A 19,957-nucleotide genomic window follows, 5' to 3' on the forward strand; every position below is an offset into this window, starting at 1 on the left:
TTCACAAGCAGCGATTGGCATGATTGACAGCTGTGTTACAGACTCCTCGGCTCTGATTGATTGTTTCTCTTAAGCTGCAGTTAATTCTAGCAAATGCCATCAGAAGCACCATGAGGAGGAACTTTTTTTTTTTTTTCACAGACTGTCTCATGTACTAATGTAAGGATGTAGTGACAGTTTTATATGTTACCAACTACACTTATATCTGAGTACACCTACCTCATACAGTAGTCTTATCTTACGATTTAATAATGACGAAAACTCTGTGTGTCTGTTCCACGTTTTTCTCCTCACTGACTTGGTCAATCCATGTGAAATTTGGCACAGTGGTAGAGGGTCATGGGAGGATGCGAATGAAGCAATATTACATCAATTGGCCAAAGGGGGCGCTATAGTAACCGATTGAAATTGCAAACATTGAATGGCCATATCTCATGCCCCGTATGCCGTAGAGACATGAAACTTTGCACAGAGATGCCTCTCCTCACGAGGAACAAATTTGCCTCAAGAACCCATAACTTGCGGTTATATAGATTTTCCACCATTTTGAATTTTTTGAAAAACACTTAAAATCAATCTCTTCTTAGGAAGTTTGACCGATCTGCATGAAACTCGGTGAACATAATCTAGGGACCAATATCTAAAGTTCCCTCTTGGCAAAAGTTGGAAAACTTACTAAAACTGAGCTTCTATAAGGCAATGAATATTGTGGAGGGCGTGGCTCATCACATAAAGGTGTATAACATCTCAAGGGTTTCACCGATCACCACGCAACTTTGTAGGCATATGACCACACATAATCTGAGGGGACCCCTCCATTATTGACCCCATCAAACAAAATGGGGGCGCTAGAGAGCTAATTTCTTATCTAGGCCTTCGCCATATCGATTATTGCTAAACTTGGTGGATATGTAGAACAGGACGCCTCAAGGTGACTGGAGAAATTTAACTCTAATTAGCAACTGGGTGGCACTATAACAACAGAAAAATGCTTAAAAATGGCTAAAATGTGACCGATCGCTGTGGCTCCCCCTGTGGCCGAATGTTGTTGGGTTTGTTTTTTTTGTCATTTTTGGTATGACTAAGTCATGGTGTGGTATGCTGTACTCAATGGGTAAGGACTAGTGTGTTATAAACCATATACATTTATTTAATGTTCCTAAATACTAAATACTTGAAGTGATGCCAACAATTATAAAGAGATATTTAATTGTTACTTGACCCCATGCCATGCATGTCTAATTCAGAGAGTGTGATGCAGAGATGTTGTGGCATTTGTTATCTCGTCACATCAACTCAAACATCGGCTCTGCTCCAAGATCTCCACCGTCACTTGTTATAATGAGATAATTAGACACGTTGGCAGGCTTTAACATTCAAACTGGTGACCTCTCTTTATGAGTCTTTCATGTTGTAATAATGTGCTGGCAGAAACACAACACATACAAATCCAATCTTCTTTATGTGAATATTGTAAAATAATGATGTTTTTATTTGCTGTTTTTAGAAGATGAGGTGACATCGGCATGACAAAGTGCTTGTGATGTACCATTGTATTAAGGGAACTTCAAAGCAAATGCCTTCAACATGTGTTTGACACGACACACATCAACACACATTGTCGCGTTTTACCAGATATATAAATATCTCCTGGACCTCCATTAATTAAACAACAGAGGAAATTAAAGCGCTATAAATATGAGTATTGTCCTTCCTCCCTACAGAACAAATCTAATTAAGTTCGGGATTTCGTAAAAGGCAGAGCTCAGCGAGTGTTTCTGCGATCATGAGGTATCATCATTTTCACAGGTTCTTAGATTAGCAACTGTTAGGCCCAATTCTACTCCTTTGTCACAGGAAAGACTTGCAAGCCTGCTGCAACAGAATACCAGTGACATATGAGAGCTTCTCCACGGCTAAAGTCGGATCCTCTGCAGTGCCAAGGTGCATTAAGAAGATTATCGTAAAGACCAAAACAATGTCTGAACTTCAGTAACCGATACGCCTGCCAGAACAATATTTACACAAGGTTAAAAAATGCTGCATTGTAAGAGTCTTGATCTATTTATACGCTTTAAAATTCAGTGTCTAGTTTAACTCTGTCTATTGTGTGGCACCTTTTCTCTTCCAGTTAAAGTTTACAATGAGAAAAATGTTTTATGAGCCCCCTGTAACCACATCGTGTAGTCCCCCGAGGACATTGTGGCTTCTCTTTAAAACAAATGATAGTGATTGTCATGAGTGAAAAAACATCACATCACTCTGTTCATGTTTGTTTGTGCTGATAAAGCCAAGTTAATCTAGTGATGACACCACTAATGAGCTTTTGCCATTTATACTGCACACACACTTTGTATTTATTCCTCATATAAATTCTTATTTTTCTTAAACTTACCTCTGTAAACCAGCGACTCTGAAAGTACAAGTGACACATCTGTGATTAACTGTCTTTGCTGCTCAGCGACAAAAGACGCCGGAGATCACATAAGAGTCAAAAGGATACTCAAGCAGAGACCATTAAAATACATGACCAAATAAAGCAAGTCATTTGTGTTGAGTGAATGCCGATCTCTCTATATAAGAAGGGAGGCTGGACGCCCCCAAGGACTGACACACACCAGTCAAGGTGAGTGAGTTCCAGTCTTTTATTAGCATGAGGAACACCAGCAGCTTAATGAACAATGCAGGGCATGGCCACTTACAGCCAGACACCACAAAGTCAATATATTACTATTGTGTTTGTGCCAGGACTTCAATGTACAGTAAGTTCATTTTTTAATACATTTTAATTACATTTATTACTGAAATCTATTTGTGTCTTTCTTCAGAACCCTCATCAGACCATCGATAATCTTTTCATCTGAGGGGAGGGAAGAAGGTAATTTCTTTATTTATTTCTCAGATGAATGTATGTTCACTAAATCATAACCTTGTGTGAAATAGGTAACAAGTCAATTAACATAGCTAATTTTGTGCATCAGACTCCATTTATGATGTCCACATCACTGAATAGGAATAAGGCGTTTTTGCTTAGTGTTATTGCTGTTACCTTTTATGACAATGTGTCCTTTTAACGTGATGTAGTGGATTGTGTAAGGAGTCATTGCATCAACAAAGACAACATAAAGTTATTGAATAATTCAGTGATGTCACTCTCTCACAAACTGTAAATCTGGGTTTGTGTTAAAGTTTTTTATTTTGCATGAAAACACTAATCAAATTAAACCATTGGTTCATTTTTCTCTGTTTTCCATTTGAGTGTTCAGTGTTGTTCTTCACATTAACAGAAAAAAAAAAAAAAAAAAAGCCAGTTGGCATCATGAATGAGATGCTTGAAATACACAAGCCCAAAATTCCAGTTGGCCATCCTGAAACTCTTTGGTTCCCAGTGAAGGTTGCTTTCTGACATCTGGAGTCATGAAATAAATCACTGAAATAAACAACTGCTGCCCTGTTTTTACTCACTTGCAGTAAATCGTCACCATGGGGGACGCGGAAATGGAGTGTTTTGGCGCGGCGGCCATATACCTCCGGAAGCCAGAAAAAGAGAGACTTGAAGCTCAGAACACTCCCTTTGATGCCAAGACGTCGTACTTTGTGGCCGAGCCTGCAGAGATGTACCTCAAGGGGAAACTCATAAATAGAGAAGGCGGCAAAGCTACCGTGGAGACTCTGTGTGGAAAGGTGAGCATGATGACAGAAGAATGTTAAAATACGTAAGTGTGACGGACTGTGTGCTCCTCATTTGTTGACATACCAGTTAAGGCTGGGTAGTAAATCTATATCTCAATGTTGTGATATGAGAATAGATATTGTCTTAGATTTTGGGAATTGTAATATCTTAAGTGTTGTCTTTTCCTGGTTTTAAAGTCTGTGTTACAATAAAGTGATGTAATTTACTGGCTTTACCACACTGCTCTGTTATTTGCTTTTACTCACTTAGTCATAATATCCACATTTTTGTGAAAGCACCAATAGTCACCCCTACGATATCATCAAGGTGTTTGGTCAAAATATATTGATGATATTTGTTCTTTTTCCATATTGCCCAGACCTCATAACATTGCATAAAGTGATGACTTGTGATGTAACAAAATATGTTTTAATGTAAGGGTAGAGTCCGCACACTTGTTAATGTTCCCATGAATGTTATTTTAATTACCACCAAGTACACGTGACCTGTCAGGTGACCTGAACTAGAAGGTATTTGAAGGCATGGTTCTGTATTGTATTTGTCCGATAATAAGCATGACGCTCAAAACATAATTGGGGAAAAACAAAAGAAAAACATTGATGAGAATATGAAATAGTGTGCGGACTCGTCTTTATGTCTACTGTCCAGCATTTACTGTCTTGATGTGCTTTTTTCAAACCTTTTTGTACAAAACATGTTTAGCACTATAATTTCTTTGCAATAAATCCTAAAGACAAACGGTAAAAAGATTAAACTGATCTTTTCTTTTTAATAGTTTTATAAAGTGTGAACACTGGCTGTAATAGAAATAATAATAAATACTGACCAGCTTGTTCTCATCACCAGTCGACTGTCAGAGCTGAAGTCTGTGTTGTTTCTGTCCCTGTAACAGACCATCACTGTGAAGGACACTGAAGTCTTCCCCATGAACCCTCCAAAGTACGATAAGATTGAGGACATGGCCATGATGACCCACCTCAGTGAACCCTCTGTGCTGTATAACCTCAAAGAGCGTTATGCAGCATGGATGATCTACGTGAGTCTGACTCGATCATTACATCAGTAGAAAAAACAATGACTACAGGAGGACGTCTGTCAGTAAAACTCCTTTCTGTCTCCACAGACTTACTCAGGGCTGTTCTGCGTCACTGTGAACCCCTACAAGTGGCTCCCAGTGTATGACTCAATAGTTGTAGCAGGATACAGAGGCAAAAAGAGGGTTGAGGCTCCACCCCACATCTTCTCCATCTCTGATAATGCCTACCAGTTCATGCTCACTGGTGTGTGAGAATTGTGCCTAAATGTTGCATGTCTTCAATTGAAAATCATAAATAATATGAATAAATAATGTAAACAGATCATGTAAATAATTTGAAAATGATTTTTGTTTTACAGACCGTGAAAATCAGTCTATCCTTATCACGTAAGTTTGCTAACTTTATTTATTATTTACCTAACACACTGGTATTCTGAAATCAGTGTAGCTGCATGTCAGAGAAAATTCTCAGTACACTGTATTTCTGAACATAAACAACATACAGTAATATTGACTGGACAGTCAATTCTGAACTAGAGTTTCTTTCAATGTTTGTTTGGTTCACATAAACCAATATGACTGATCTGTTTTCATGCTCAAAGTGGAGAATCTGGTGCAGGAAAAACTGTCAATACCAAACGTGTCATCCAGTACTTTGCGACAATCGCAGTGGCTGGAGGAAAGAAAGCTGAGCCAGTAGCTGGAAAAATGCAGGTAAATGAACACATCTGTTCTTAGGATTAAACTGTCAAGTGTCTGTTCACACCTGGCATTAGAATGCGTCTCCACATACATCTTGAGTAACCACTCGTGATCGGCTTTCACTTTCATTTAACGTTATCAAAAGTTTTAACGACAGAGTTGAGCCATTTTTGTATTGTTTGTGTGAGTTTGTAGGGTCTGTTAAATAGCTGCTGTGTTAGCTCGTGCTAACCAGGCAGACGTTGAACTGACTGTTAAATGGGTGGTGCATGGTTCGGAAAATGCTCCCTCAAATTTGCTGTGTCAGATCTGTGTAACGGCAGCAACAAAAAGTTGGCCTGTTTGTTGGAGAGTCAGATAAGCAAGTGTGTCAGCTGAATAGGTAGTCCTTCAACAGTTCTGGGGACTTAGTGAGAGGAACTGCCCACTGGGAAGCTCCACCGAAAACTACAGACCTTCAAGGGCTACTTTTTTGTTTGCATTCACACTGCCAATAGGAACGCTGAGTGACATATTGTAAGCCAGGCAGCAACTGGTACAGCACCATCGCTTTGATGAGTCAAAAATGCTTTGTATTTTTACTGTCACTTATCTGCTCAGTAAATGCATTGGAGAGGCTTTGAGTGCACTCACACCTGTATCAAGAGCTGCCCACTTGTGATCCGATCAGTCAATATGCATGTTAATGTTTGGTGCTGAATAATATTGGACCAGCTGGTATGAAGCATTAATTTTAGTTTTTTCCCTGACTTGTTTCCTGAATAAAGGGGTCGCTGGAGGATCAAATCATTGCAGCCAACCCTCTGCTGGAGGCTTATGGTAACGCCAAAACTGTGAGGAATGACAACTCATCCCGCTTTGTAAGTTCTTGTTAATCTGAGTCTTATGAAACAAAATCTCAATGCAAAATTTATAACTCTAATGCAAGGTCCACTTTTAAATAGGGTAAATTCATCAGAATCCATTTTGGAACGACTGGGAAGCTGGCCTCAGCAGACATTGAAACATGTAAGACTAGAAATCATAAAACAGTTTGTTTTTGTTCAGCTCATTCTACAGAACTGAATGGTGCCTAACTGTGTGTCTGACAGATCTGCTGGAGAAGTCTCGTGTGACGTTCCAGCTGTCTGCTGAGAGGAGCTACCACATCTTCTATCAGCTCATGACAGGTCACAAGCCTGAGCTGATAGGTGAGACATTTTTGATTTTTAAAGGCCAATCATTACCTGCTCTTTGATGTATATTTGTTTACAAGCATTAACCACGAGAGCTTTCTTTCTTCAGAGGCTCTCCTGATCACCACCAATCCATATGACTATCCCATGATCAGTCAGGGTGAAATCACTGTCAAGAGTATCGATGACGTTGAGGAGTTCATTGCTACTGATGTGAGAAAATAATCAAATCCCCACCCTCAAAAACAAAATTTGCATTCAGAAATGTGTTAATGTTTTTCCTGAGAGCAGAACTCATGACTTTTCTTTGAATCTTCACAGACTGCCATTGACATCCTGGGCTTCACTGGAGAAGAGAAGGCAAGCATTTACAAGCTGACTGGAGCTGTGATGCATCACGGAGCGCTGAAGTTCAAGCAGAAGCAGCGTGAAGAGCAGGCTGAGCCTGACGGCACTGAGGGTATGTCACACTTTTGACAACCAGTGAAAAGTTATGATTTGGAATCTTTTGTAATCTATTTAAATGACATCTTATCTCTTGGTTACCTCTTCTTTTCAGTCGCCGATAAAATCTCATACCTCATGGGCCTAAACTCAGCCGACTTACTGAAAGCATTGTGCTACCCCAGGGTGAAAGTCGGAAATGAGTTTGTGACTAAGGGCCAGACTGTGCCTCAGGTAAAGTGTTCACATACAGTCCTACACCCTGTTTAACCCCTAAGAACTCTGAATCATTTCGTTGTTCATTTGTGTAACAGCCTCATTAATTTTATCATTGTTGCATCTGTAAAAATCAGGTAAACAACGCTGTCATGGCCCTCTGCAAGTCTGTCTATGAGAAAATGTTCTTGTGGATGGTCGTCAGAATTAATGAGATGTTGGATACCAAGCAGGCAAGAAGCTATTTCATCGGTGTCCTGGATATTGCTGGGTTTGAAATCTTTGATGTGAGTTTTGTGACACTGTTTTGTTTTTGATAATGATAATGATAATGATGATGATGATTTTGTGGTTGAGGAAGTAACTTTGACTTGTTACAAATCAAGTTCAACAGCTTGGAGCAGCTGTGCATCAACTTCACCAATGAAAAACTGCAACAGTTTTTCAACCACCACATGTTTGTCCTGGAGCAAGAGGAGTACAAGAAAGAGGGAATTGAATGGGAGTTCATTGATTTTGGTATGGACTTGGCTGCCTGTATTGAGCTGATTGAGAAGGTGCGCACCATATTGTTTATTTACAGACACATAAAACTATCCCATGCCTTGAAAGCTTTTGTTTTAAATAATCATTTCCTCATGACAGCCAATGGGCATCTTCTCCATTCTTGAAGAGGAGTGCATGTTCCCCAAGGCAACAGACATGACCTTCAAGAACAAACTGTATGACCAGCATCTTGGAAAAACCAAAGCTTTTGAGAAGCCAAAACCTGCCAAAGGCAAAACTGAGGCTCACTTTTCTCTGGTGCACTATGCCGGCACTGTTGACTACAACATCACGGGCTGGCTCGACAAAAACAAAGACCCCCTGAACGACTCAGTTGTTCAGCTCTACCAGAAGTCTTCAACCAAACTGTTGGCCTTCCTGTATGCATCACATGCCTCAGCAGATGGTACATGCTGTTGCTCATCCCTACATTATTAGATACATTAAAAAATGAAAATGTGTGACTTCTGTTGAATTTAACCATTTTAATGTAATTGTCACGCTGACAGCTGAAGGCGGTGGTGGTGGTGGTGGAAAGAAAGGCGGCAAGAAGAAGGGTGGTTCCTTCCAGACTGTGTCTGCATTGTTTAGGGTAAGACTAAAATCAAACTTTGTACTCCATTGCACTAATTAAAAGGCAATAAATCAAGTTCAAGTTTATAGTTTCTTTGCACATCATATCATACATCAGCAGGCAGCTGTAGTAATAGAGTGCCTTTTGCCAATGCAATGTCATTTTAATTCTTCAGGAGAATTTGGGCAAGCTGATGACAAATTTGAGGAGCACACATCCCCATTTTGTGCGCTGCCTGATTCCCAATGAGTCAAAGACACCAGGTATGTGCCCTTTTTTTCAGCGTTGATTTAACTCATAAATTTAATAAAGATATGGATGTTGGAGACATAAAGCAAGTCAAAGAATGTATCATGGGATCTGACCATTTCTAGTACAGATACTAATTACAAATAATAAATAATATATTATAGGTCTCATGGAGAACTTCCTGGTCATCCACCAGCTGAGGTGTAACGGTGTGCTGGAAGGTATCAGGATCTGCAGGAAGGGTTTCCCCAGCAGAATCCTCTACGGTGACTTCAAGCAGAGGTAGCAGAAATATAATCTTGACACCCATTGAAAAGCATCTTAGAACGAATGTGTCTAACCAAATGAAATCCTTGCTTTTAGATACAAAGTACTGAATGCTAGTGTCATCCCAGAGGGCCAATTCATTGACAACAAGAAAGCCTCAGAGAAACTGCTGGGATCCATCGATGTAGACCATACTCAGTACAAGTTTGGCCACACTAAGGTAGAGTAATAATTGTTTCCCTGGCTTCCCAGGCTTTTTACAAAGAGGTGTAAATTAACTTTCATCAAAAATCATTATTTAAAAATAAATTAATTACTGGCTCTCAGGTGTTCTTCAAAGCCGGTCTGCTGGGAGTTCTGGAGGAGATGAGAGATGAGAAACTGGCTGAGCTGGTCACAATGACTCAGTCTCTCTGCAGAGGTTTCCAAATGAGGAAAGAGTTTGTCAAGATGATGGAGCGCAGGTACTATGTCGGTCTGTTACTGATGTTGTCTAAATTTTTAAACGCATGTTTTTAAAGTCTGGCACTTTTCAACATTTTCTAACTCAAACTAATTTTTTCTGTGATGCTGTCAGAGAGGCCATTTACACCATCCAGTACAACGTCCGCTCATTCATGAATGTCAAAACTTGGCCATGGATGAAGCTGTATTTCAAGATTAAGCCCCTGCTGAAGAGCGCAGAGACTGAAAAAGAGATGGCACAAATGAAAGAGGACTTTGGAAAGACCAAAGAGGAACTTGCAAAGGTTTCGGCTAAGAAGAAGGAACTGGAGGAGAAGATGGTGTCTCTGCTGCAGGAGAAGAATGACCTGTTGTTGCAAGTGCAGTCTGTAAGCTGGATTTTCCACTTCATGTGTATGTAAAATAAATATTCTACATCAAATGACTGATTTGGCAATGACAAATACCTGTTTGCGTTGACTTTAAGGAAGCTGAAAACCTCAGTGATGCAGAGGAAAGGTGTGAGGGGCTAATCAAAGCAAAAATCCAGCTCGAGGCCAAACTCAAAGAGACATCCGAGAGACTGGAGGATGAGGAGGAAATGAATGCTGAGTTGACTGCAAAGAAGAGGAAGCTGGAGGATGAGTGCTCTGAGCTGAAGAAAGACATTGATGACTTGGAGCTCACCCTGGCCAAAGTGGAAAAGGAGAAACATGCCACTGAGAACAAGGTCACAAGAAGGCTTTTCAAATAAATTTTTTCTCCTGTAGATGAAAAATGTGTCAGTAATTAAAATTCATGTCAACTTTTATAGGTCAAAAACCTTACAGAGGAAATGACATCTCAAGATGAGACCATTGCCAAGTTGACCAAAGAGAAGAAAGCCCTCCAAGAGGCCCATCAGCAGACCCTTGATGATCTGCAGGCAGAGGAAGACAAAGTCAACTCTCTGACGAAGTCCAAGACCAAACTGGAGCAGCAAGTTGACGATGTAAGTATTCTACATTTAAAAGCAAATGTTAATTCACTTATAAAACAGCAAAATTCTTGGTATTCTAATGATGTCAGTCCTAATCAATTAGATGACAACTGTGGTAACAGCACTGACAAATTGACCGTTGTCTTGCTTAGTAGACACATTTTGATAATCAGGGTTAGTGCTAACTTAATACAATAACGGTAAGCTGACCTCCCAGCCGTCCCATTCTCTGCTGGGGACTGACGCTGATCATGGCACACTGCTTTCCCCTACACAAGAAAATTGCCACTTTTAACAATAAAAAGTATCTGTATCACTATCGGCGATTCTAGCCCTGTATTACTTGGTATCGTATCAAAACCAAATTTTTTGGTATCGCCCACCCCTAAACCTAAGCTAAGGTTAGCCAGCTAGCTGTAACCTACCCAGTGTTACACAGCATGGATCTGCCGTTGGTTGCTTCAGAACATCAGCTGACAAAGTAATTTACGACCGGCAAGGTAGTTAGTATCATGGAGCCAATGATCCAAATTGCAACATTATTCTTAATACGACTTTAATTCTTTTTCCAGCATTCTATCAACATTATGCCGGTCCATCACGTTCAGTTTTGTTTATGCCACTGTTAATGGATATTGGCCGATGCTCAGGTACACCAGCAAGAGGATGCTGACTACATTTGTCTTAAGGGTCACCAGTGTCACTAATAGCAAGCATTTCTGAAAGTTACGTACAGAACCTTTAAGAATTATAACTTTAAACATCTGTTACATTGACAGCTTGAAGGTTCTCTGGAGCAAGAAAAGAAGCTCCGCATGGATCTTGAGCGAGCTAAAAGAAAGCTTGAAGGAGATTTGAAACTGGCCCAGGAATCCATAATGGATCTGGAGAATGACAAGCAACAGGCTGATGAGAAACTTAAGAAGTAAGAATAAACAAACGCCATTCGTCTAGCGACTTGCAAAAAATGATTCCATGAGAGGCACTGCTTACACATAACTTTAATATGCCAATTTATTCTGTCCCCTGCAGGAAGGACTTTGAGGTAACCCAGCTCCTGAGTAAGATCGAGGATGAGCAGTCTCTTGGAATCCAGCTCCAGAAAAAGATAAAGGAACTGCAGGTACGATTGGAAGTATTAGTTGAAGGTATTAAGAACATCCAAATATCTTGAGGGATCTTTAGTTATACCTTTTGTGTTTCAGGCTCGTATTGAGGAGCTGGAGGAAGAGATTGAGGCTGAGCGAGCTGCTCGGGCCAAGGTGGAGAAGCAGAGGTCTGATCTCTCCAGGGAACTTGAGGAGATCAGCGAGAGGCTCGAAGAAGCTGGCGGAGCGACAGCTGCTCAGATAGAGATGAACAAGAAGCGTGAGGCCGAGTTTCAGAAGCTGCGACGTGATCTCGAAGAGTCCACCCTGCAGCATGAGGCCACCGCTGCAGCTCTCCGCAAGAAGCAAGCTGACAGCGTGGCAGAGCTGGGAGAACAGATTGATAACCTCCAGAGAGTCAAACAGAAGCTGGAGAAAGAGAAAAGTGAATACAGGATGGAGATCGATGACCTCAGCAGCAATATGGAGTCTGTTGCCAAATCAAAGGTGAGAGAGCTAAAGTTTTTTACAGGGAACAAAAAAAGGGTAATATTTTCATTACTAATACATGTTTCCTTTTGCCAGGCAAACCTTGAGAAGTTATGCAGGACATTAGAGGATCAACTGAGTGAGCTCAAATCCAAGAATGATGAAAATGTTCGTCAGCTAAATGATTTCAGTGCACAAAAAGCACGGCTTCAAACTGAAAATGGTATGAATATTATGTTTTTTCTGCAAACTAAGTCTAACTTGTCTTGAATGTACTTAATTCAAACTTTACCTCCTATTGTTTCTCCCCTATTTTTAACAACCCTATTCCACCTTTGCTCTCTTCTACCTAAATTTAACATCTTGTTAATACATACACACATCAGCATGTTACTAGCTGCAAAATCTCCCTCTGTTCAACATTATGGCTGAGGAGGAAAACACTGTATACATTGCTACATAAGCTGTTGCAATTTTGTTCTGATGTACGTTATATCTTTGATTAGGTGAATTTACACGTCAGATGGAGGAGAAAGAAGCTCTAATTTCTCAACTGACAAGAGGCAAGCAGGCTTACACTCAGCAGATTGAGGAACTGAAGAGGCACATAGAGGAGGAAGTCAAGGTAACAGTCCGTCAAATCAGCAGGATAATTACAAAGCAAAAGGCCACCAGACAATTGGTATCAAATATTAATCAGGTGCTCGTTTTGTCCATAGGCCAAGAACGCCCTGGCTCACGCTGTTCAGTCAGCTCGTCATGACTGCGACCTGCTCAGAGAGCAGTATGAGGAGGAGCAGGAGGCCAAATGTGAGCTGCAACGTGGCATGTCCAAGGCTAACAGCGAGGTGGCTCAGTGGAGAACCAAATACGAGACTGATGCCATTCAGCGCACTGAGGAGCTGGAGGAGGCCAAGTAAATACCAGTCCTAAAATTACACAGTTTTCACATGCCTTAATTTAGTTAATCATCATAAATCTTTTTGCAGGAAAAAGCTTGCCCAGCGTCTTCAGGATGCAGAGGAATCCATCGAGGCTGTGAATGCAAAATGTGCCTCTCTGGAAAAGACCAAACAAAGACTGCAGGGTGAAGTGGAGGACCTGATGATTGATGTGGAGAGAGCTAATGCTCTGGCTGCTAACCTCGACAAGAAACAAAGGAACTTTGATAAGGTCAGATATTTTTGTATAAACATGCACTATTGACTGGATAACATGAGATGACAAAAAGAAACTCAGTTGTTTCTTGTACTTTCAGGTTCTTGCAGAGTGGAAGCAGAAGTATGAAGAGAGCCAGGCAGAGCTGGAGGGAGCTCAGAAGGAGAGCCGCTCATTGAGCACTGAGATATTCAAGCTTAAAAATTCATATGAAGAAGCTCTGGACCAACTGGAGACAATGAAGAGGGAGAACAAGAACCTGCAACGTAACATAGTTCATTCTGCTTTTCCCAAAATATATATGCACACACCAAGTCAATTTATCTAAAGTTTCTCTTTTACTTTGTTTTTTTTATATTGCTTTATATTCTAATATGTATAAATCTGCTCCAACAGAGGAGATCTCAGACTTGACTGAACAAATTGGTGAGACTGGTAAGACGATTCATGAGCTGGAGAAGGGAAAGAAGACTGTGGAAAGTGAGAAGACAGAGATCCAGACTGCTTTAGAAGAAGCAGAGGTAAATATTAGCAGAGCTTTAGAGCGCACCTGCATGAGACACATTGTGTAAAGGTTTTAGACACCTCAGTGCTATTGTTCTTCAACCTTACTGAGCTTCAGTTTATGCATTTTAAATGAACTGTTCTGTGCTCTAGTTTATAATGACACACTCATTCACAGGCTACTCTGGAACATGAGGAATCCAAGATCATGCGTGTTCAGCTGGAGCTCACCCAAGTCAAGAGTGAAATTGACAGAAAACTTGCAGAGAAGGACGAGGAGATTGAGCAGATCAAGAGGAATAGCCAGAGAGTGATTGAGTCCATGCAAAGCAATTTGGATTCTGAGGTCAGGAGCAGGAATGATGCCTTGAGAATCAAGAAGAAGATGGAGGGAGACCTCAATGAGATGGAGATTCAGCTGAGCCATGCCAACCGCCAGGCAGCTGAAGCCCAGAAACAACTGAGATTTGTGCAGGGACAGCTGAAGGTATATCTGCTGAAGGATTTGTGGCAGTATCTTGCTTCAAAAACAAGCTGAAAGTGTTTGCTGATATGTCTATCAATGTTTTACAATTTAGGATGCACAACTGCACCTTGATGAAGCTCTCAGAGGCCAGGAAGACATGAAGGAGCAGGTTGCCATGGTGGAGCGCAGGAACAACCTGATGCTGGCTGAGATCGAGGAGCTGAGAGCTGCACTGGAGCAGACGGAGAGAAGCCGCAAAGTGGCTGAACAGGAGCTGATTGATGCCAGTGAGCGTGTGGGACTGCTGCACTCTCAGGTATGCTCTAAGGCTGAGAAAACAAGAATTTTACTTTGTACTTCTATAGATTAGTGCATTGAACTTCATGTTTCCTTCTTCAATAATAGAATACCAGCCTCATCAACACCAAGAAGAAGATGGAGTCTGACCTTGTCCAGGTCCAAGGTGAAGTGGAAGATGCTGTTCAGGAAGCAAGAAATGCTGAAGAAAAGGCCAAGAAGGCCATCACTGATGTGAGTCATCCTTACGCATTTATATGTCACTGAAAACATAGTATAGCGCTATTATGTCAATGGATAACATTATACTTCAGGCTACTTCACCTTGTATGGTTCTCTAACAGTAGACTGCAACAGGCTCACACCAAATAAAACTGTATTTAACATTTCAGGCAGCCATGATGGCAGAGGAGCTGAAGAAGGAGCAGGACACCAGCGCTCATTTGGAGAGGATGAAGAAGAACCTGGAGGTGACGGTGAAGGACCTGCAGCACCGCCTTGATGAAGCTGAGAATCTGGCCATGAAGGGTGGCAAGAAGCAGCTCCAGAAACTGGAGCAAAGGGTAAAGACCAATTTGATCTCAACGTTTGATTCAATATTAAAGTCTTTCCCTCCAAGTAACAGCATGTATCGTTCATATCTCAGGTGCGCGAGCTTGAGACAGAAGTTGAAAGTGAGCAGAGACGAGGAGCAGATGCCATCAAAGGTGTTCGTAAATACGAGAGAAGAGTGAAGGAGCTCACCTATCAGGTAGGCAATTTGTGTTCTTATCGACTGGTACACTCGGTGATAAAGGTGCAAATTAATATATTCTAATCATGAATTTGTGTTAACTGCAGACAGAGGAGGACAAGAAGAATGTCGCCAGACTTCAGGATCTGGTGGACAAGCTGCAGCTGAAAGTGAAGGCCTACAAGAGGCAGGCTGAGGAGGCGGTGAGTCAGAACATTTTTACTATATTGTCTCAATAAAGTTGTATGCAGTACACTCAGACCTAGAGACAGAAAAATACAACCACACTCTTCTTTTGTGTCTGTTAAATGTCTGACATTATAACCAGAATCAGTAGATATCTTCGTCCTCAGTATTGATGGAAGTTGACTTGGGTGTTGAATATACTCACAGGAGGAGCAGGCCAACACTCACCTGTCCAGGTACAGGAAGGTGCAGCATGAGATGGAAGAAGCCCAGGAGCGCGCTGACATTGCTGAGTCTCAGGTCAACAAGCTGAGGGCTAAGAGTCGTGAAGTTGGAAAAGTAAGTAATTCATAAAAACTAATTGGTTTCATGAGCTAATGTTGTTTGATGGATATATTTTTATAAAAGTATTTACTGTCATTTGTCTGTATCAGTCCTGCAAATTTTTTACTCTCATAAGCTAAATGCCACTCATTATTTCTTCTTCCATTTTCTGTCCATTTCAGGCAAAGGACGGTGAAGAGTAAGCTGCAAAATTTTTGAGAGGCACGAATGAGAATCATAAAATATGCTTTTTCATTCAAATGCTCTCACTAAATATTGTAGATCTATATTAAATAAATTCTGTTGCCAGTGTGCCGTCTTCATACCTTTTTTTGCACTACACAAACATATGTACCACCACACAAAAAGAGCAGGTTGGTGTCTCTGGATACACTACACTTGTAGTAAAAGAATTACTATTATTTGTAGAAGCAGTCATAGTCTGTTGTAGTAAAACAAACCTTAGACAAGTATATTGTGTCATTATGGTATTGAGTTTGGATGTCTTGGGATCTGAATCCACAAATCAAACTCCATTAAACACGATCTGCCATCAGTATATATGTTTTGACGAAAAGCACGTTCTTATTTTTTATTTAATTTTTATCATTTTATTTATTTAAAGGAAGTTTTGTTAATGTGGGACAAACAGCATTGATGCCATTGTATCTCAGCCAGTGGTTCCCAACTGGTCCAGCCATGGGGTCCAGATTTCTCCTTAGTCATTGCTTCAAGGTCCACACAGTTTTATATAGTCACTGTCCTACTTGGGTTTAGTCATGTAGTTCAGCTAGTTTGCTGTCACTCTACAGCAGGACATACATGCAGTATAAAAGCTCTGTGCTGGAAATTCACTGTATCTAAAAATAAAGAGTGTTTTTTACAAACATGACAGATTTCACTTGTGGTCCATTCAGAAACCCACTTTTGAACCGCAACCCACCAGTTGGGAACCACTGGTCTAAGCATTCATAAGGGAGCAATTAAAGCATATTTGACAGTCTTTACCAACCTGACATAAGTTACTGTAGAGCAAAAAAAACAAAGCATAAACAGAAGTCATTTAAATACAGTTGTGTAATTAAATATTACTCATATTAATCATAAAAGATAATACCTGCAGGGAAAGAAGCCTTAATGTCATAGCTTAGCATTCTGAGAAATACTCTATCTGTAACCTTTGCTAGCAGCCGTTAGCTTAGCTGAGCTGGAAGCTGACTCGGAAGCAGGGGGAAACTGCTAGCTTACCTCGCCTCTATCCAACGTAACAAAATCCACCGACCACCAGCACTGAAGCTCACTAATTAACACATATTGAATTTATAAAAACCGAGGTTTAAAAATAATACACCGTGGTTTTATGAGGGTTATATCGGTTGGTACGTGACAGTGTCTTGGCCGGGCGCAGGACGTTAACTCCATGGAGACAAGTGCCATGAGGTTGCCAGGCAACCAGTGGAGACCCCAGACTCTACAGCGCATATTACTTCCTTATTGTGAATAACATCACTGTGCTGGACTCTTAGAAATACCTCTAAGATTAACTGGATAAAGCAGTTTATAAACAACACTACTTTCATTTGGATCTTTATACCAGATTTATTTTCTCTAAAATTAGATGTCTTAAATTTGGTCTTTAATGCAATTATAGAGAAACTTTTCCTACATTTTTTTTAAATTTATCTTCCACAAAAAATTGGGTTTGGTGTGGTCTTTGATTTACAAACTAATTTCTTCCCCCATAAATGTTTCATTCGGAATAATAGGCATATTATGTTCAAAAATAAATCTTTAAAATAAATATTATTCTGTAAAAACTGATAAAAATAAAATAATGTTCATGGGCTGTTGTTGAGCTACTCTGAATTCCTTTTTTACTTTTAGTATTACTGTAGCACAGATGAGTTTGCCACTGATATGGATGCTATTCCTTCTGGAAATTATTCTACTAAAAGGGGCAGAAAGACCAGTTTGTTTACCAACACTTGACTCTAAGATAACTAAAGTGGCTAAAATCTCTCTAACATCTACCTTAAGAAATAATGACTGTAAAATATTTTTATTATTTCAAAAAGATTGTGTTAGTAATCCTGCTGCTCTACCCTGTTGTTCTAGATTCGTTGAAAACTTTATTTGGAAAACTACTGGAAATCTTCCATACAAATATCTCCTTATAAATAAATTAAGGGAAGTTTGCTTCAAAATCACACATAGATATTATCTTGCAAGTCATTATCTTCTTAGGTTTAAGAAAGACATTTGTGTTAACTCATCATTTAGTGAAATGTATTCAGAAACAATGCTGCATCTGTTCTGTCAATGTCCCTACACTAAGCAATTTTGGAAAGATGTGTCCCAGTATATTGCAGATAACACTGACCCTAAATTTTCTCTGTACTGGGAAAATGTACTGTTTGGTATTTAAAAAAACAAACAGTAAAAATCTTAAAGGATGATATATAATCAAGTTGATGTAATTTTAGCAACATATCATATTCATAAATCCAAATGTATCCATTCTAAATCTTTATTTAGTATTTTAAATGAAACCAAACAGTACATTACGACCATTTTTAACTTAAAAAAAAAGAGTGTAGCAAAAGCCATTTATTTGTGCTCCTTGCCTAATGTTTTCATTGAAAGAATTCCCTGACTTCTTTGTTTGTACGTGATTTCTATTGTCAATAAAGATTTGATTTTCCCAAAATGGCAAACTATATTATATTGAAGTGTGCTCTCACCTCTCACACCAACCAATTTAAGCTGATGGATAACTACTGCTTAAAGTTGGGACTAATATTCTCATTTTCATCTTTATCACAAATGTTTTTATGGTATTAAATTTTAAAGTTAAACGCTCAAACATCTCAGGTTTTTTTTCTCTTTGTCGCCACCCGTGGCCATTATCTGTAACTGCAGTTTGTTTGTTGGCAGACAATTGAACCCAGGCTGGTGATTTATATCAACTGGATTTATGAGCTTGCAGCTGGCGAGATGAAAGGGTTGGCACAACATAGACGGCATGTATGTGGTGTGTGCATGTATGTACAGTATTTTCCGGTGTGTGTTAGGGCGGATTATTAACGACTGTGCACTCCTCGTGATTTTTCCAGGGAATGTCACCACAGACAGTCTGTAGGACTGCAAATGCAGGGACCTTCATCTGTGGGTCAGCGGCTCAATCACCTTCACCTCAGATAGTGATTTAACAGACATTATTTAAATGAAAATCTTTTTGAGATTATTACTTTAAATAAACATGACTGTCACATACCTGTACATGGTGTCTCACACCTTTACCTCTGGGCAGCTCTGCCTGTGAAGCAAATAAAACTCCACACACACTTTAACAACATAATCAGATGGCATTAATATCACTGGAGTCATCAGATGCATCATTTTAAAGACAAACATACAGTATGTCTAATTCGTGAGTAAGGAGTTTTTCAGTTGTTGCATCTCTGCTCCTCCTGTGAGGAAAACAAGTTCCACAGATCTTTTGGGCGTGAAGAGACCATCTGTGTGCTTCCTCTTTGGGGAGCCATTCATAACCAGCTGCCTTTCTCCCAACACTAATCTTACTGCACCTGTTTGCTCCTGAATCTGCGGCATCAGACACTTTATACCACTCTATTATTGTCAGAGGTCACTTTCAGTGCACACACAGGGCAGTGTGTGCTATGCATACATACTCTATCCATGTTAGACTTGCACCAAATTCACAAAAAAGAAACCTGCTTCTAGGGTACACCTTTGGCCCATTTTACATCAGTGAATATCAGGCACCTTATCATAAATAATTCCTTAAAATAATAATAACAATAATAATAATAATAATAATTAAATGTTCAAAGCTATTGCCTTCATTATTTTTAGCAAAATGTTTCAAGTGTAGAATTGATTATACTTTTTCAACTCAACCTTCTGAATATCGTTTCACAATCATAAAAAGAAACTTCTTTTCTCATGCATAATGCAGAAACAATTATATTTATAAGCTACTTCACTATACACTAAAATAAAGACAAAAGTTTTGGACACATCTGATGCTACGACAGATCTCGTCTATGATAAATTGAAATAAAAAACGTTTTACCCAGAGGTAAGTGATGTTCTGCAGCAGGCCTCGTCTCTCCTGAAAGCCTCGTCCATTCAGCGCCTGTGATGTTCAGCTTGTGAGAGCTGAGCCTCTGAGGTCTGCTGGTTGTACCTCATATGATGATGCATTAAAATGACAATAAGATTCAAAGTGCTTTGCCAAACACTGATGGTCTGATATCATAGCTAAATCAGACGGTGTATTCTGAGGCCACATACTGTAGCGAGGCACTATGCCTGTTGGATAGAAGGTATCACTAATCCAAACAATACCACTGAGAGCAGCTG

General features: G+C 39.9%; 1 protein-coding gene across 1 annotated transcript; it reads left to right on the forward strand.

Annotated features, from left to right (window-relative positions):
- The first annotated feature begins 1,624 nt into the window (after nucleotides 1-1,624).
- Nucleotides 1,625-15,883, forward strand: LOC117257561 (myosin heavy chain, fast skeletal muscle). The gene is made up of 40 exons (XM_078168767.1): nucleotides 1,625-2,878; nucleotides 3,472-3,684; nucleotides 4,587-4,730; nucleotides 4,818-4,974; nucleotides 5,090-5,117; nucleotides 5,333-5,444; nucleotides 6,200-6,292; nucleotides 6,377-6,440; nucleotides 6,524-6,622; nucleotides 6,717-6,820; nucleotides 6,929-7,067; nucleotides 7,167-7,285; nucleotides 7,405-7,554; nucleotides 7,654-7,824; nucleotides 7,913-8,219; nucleotides 8,323-8,405; nucleotides 8,563-8,650; nucleotides 8,801-8,918; nucleotides 9,000-9,123; nucleotides 9,231-9,367; nucleotides 9,481-9,736; nucleotides 9,835-10,077; nucleotides 10,162-10,338; nucleotides 11,106-11,251; nucleotides 11,359-11,449; nucleotides 11,532-11,921; nucleotides 12,000-12,126; nucleotides 12,410-12,528; nucleotides 12,623-12,819; nucleotides 12,893-13,076; nucleotides 13,162-13,327; nucleotides 13,458-13,582; nucleotides 13,744-14,052; nucleotides 14,144-14,347; nucleotides 14,437-14,562; nucleotides 14,721-14,891; nucleotides 14,975-15,079; nucleotides 15,169-15,264; nucleotides 15,455-15,586; nucleotides 15,754-15,883. The coding sequence occupies exons 2-40, from the start codon at nucleotides 3,484-3,486 to the stop codon at nucleotides 15,772-15,774; spliced, it is 5,823 nt and encodes a 1,940-aa protein (XP_078024893.1). The 5' UTR covers nucleotides 1,625-2,878; nucleotides 3,472-3,483; the 3' UTR covers nucleotides 15,775-15,883.
- Nucleotides 15,884-19,957: the final 4,074 nt, after the last annotated feature.

This window comes from Epinephelus lanceolatus, chromosome 1 (genome assembly GCF_041903045.1).
Source record: "Epinephelus lanceolatus isolate andai-2023 chromosome 1, ASM4190304v1, whole genome shotgun sequence".
In the NCBI taxonomy this organism is placed as follows: Eukaryota; Metazoa; Chordata; class Actinopteri; order Perciformes; family Serranidae; genus Epinephelus; species Epinephelus lanceolatus.

Coding starts and splice junctions, on each gene's coding strand:
- LOC117257561 (XM_078168767.1), top strand. CDS start 3,484: ATGGGGGACGCGGAAATGGAGTGTTTTGGCGCGGCGGCCATATACCTC. Junction 7,286..7,404: donor AGGGCCAGACTGTGCCTCAG/GTAAAGTGTTCA, acceptor TGTAAAAATCAG/GTAAACAACGCTGTCATGGC. Junction 14,348..14,436: donor TGGGACTGCTGCACTCTCAG/GTATGCTCTAAG, acceptor CTTCAATAATAG/AATACCAGCCTCATCAACAC.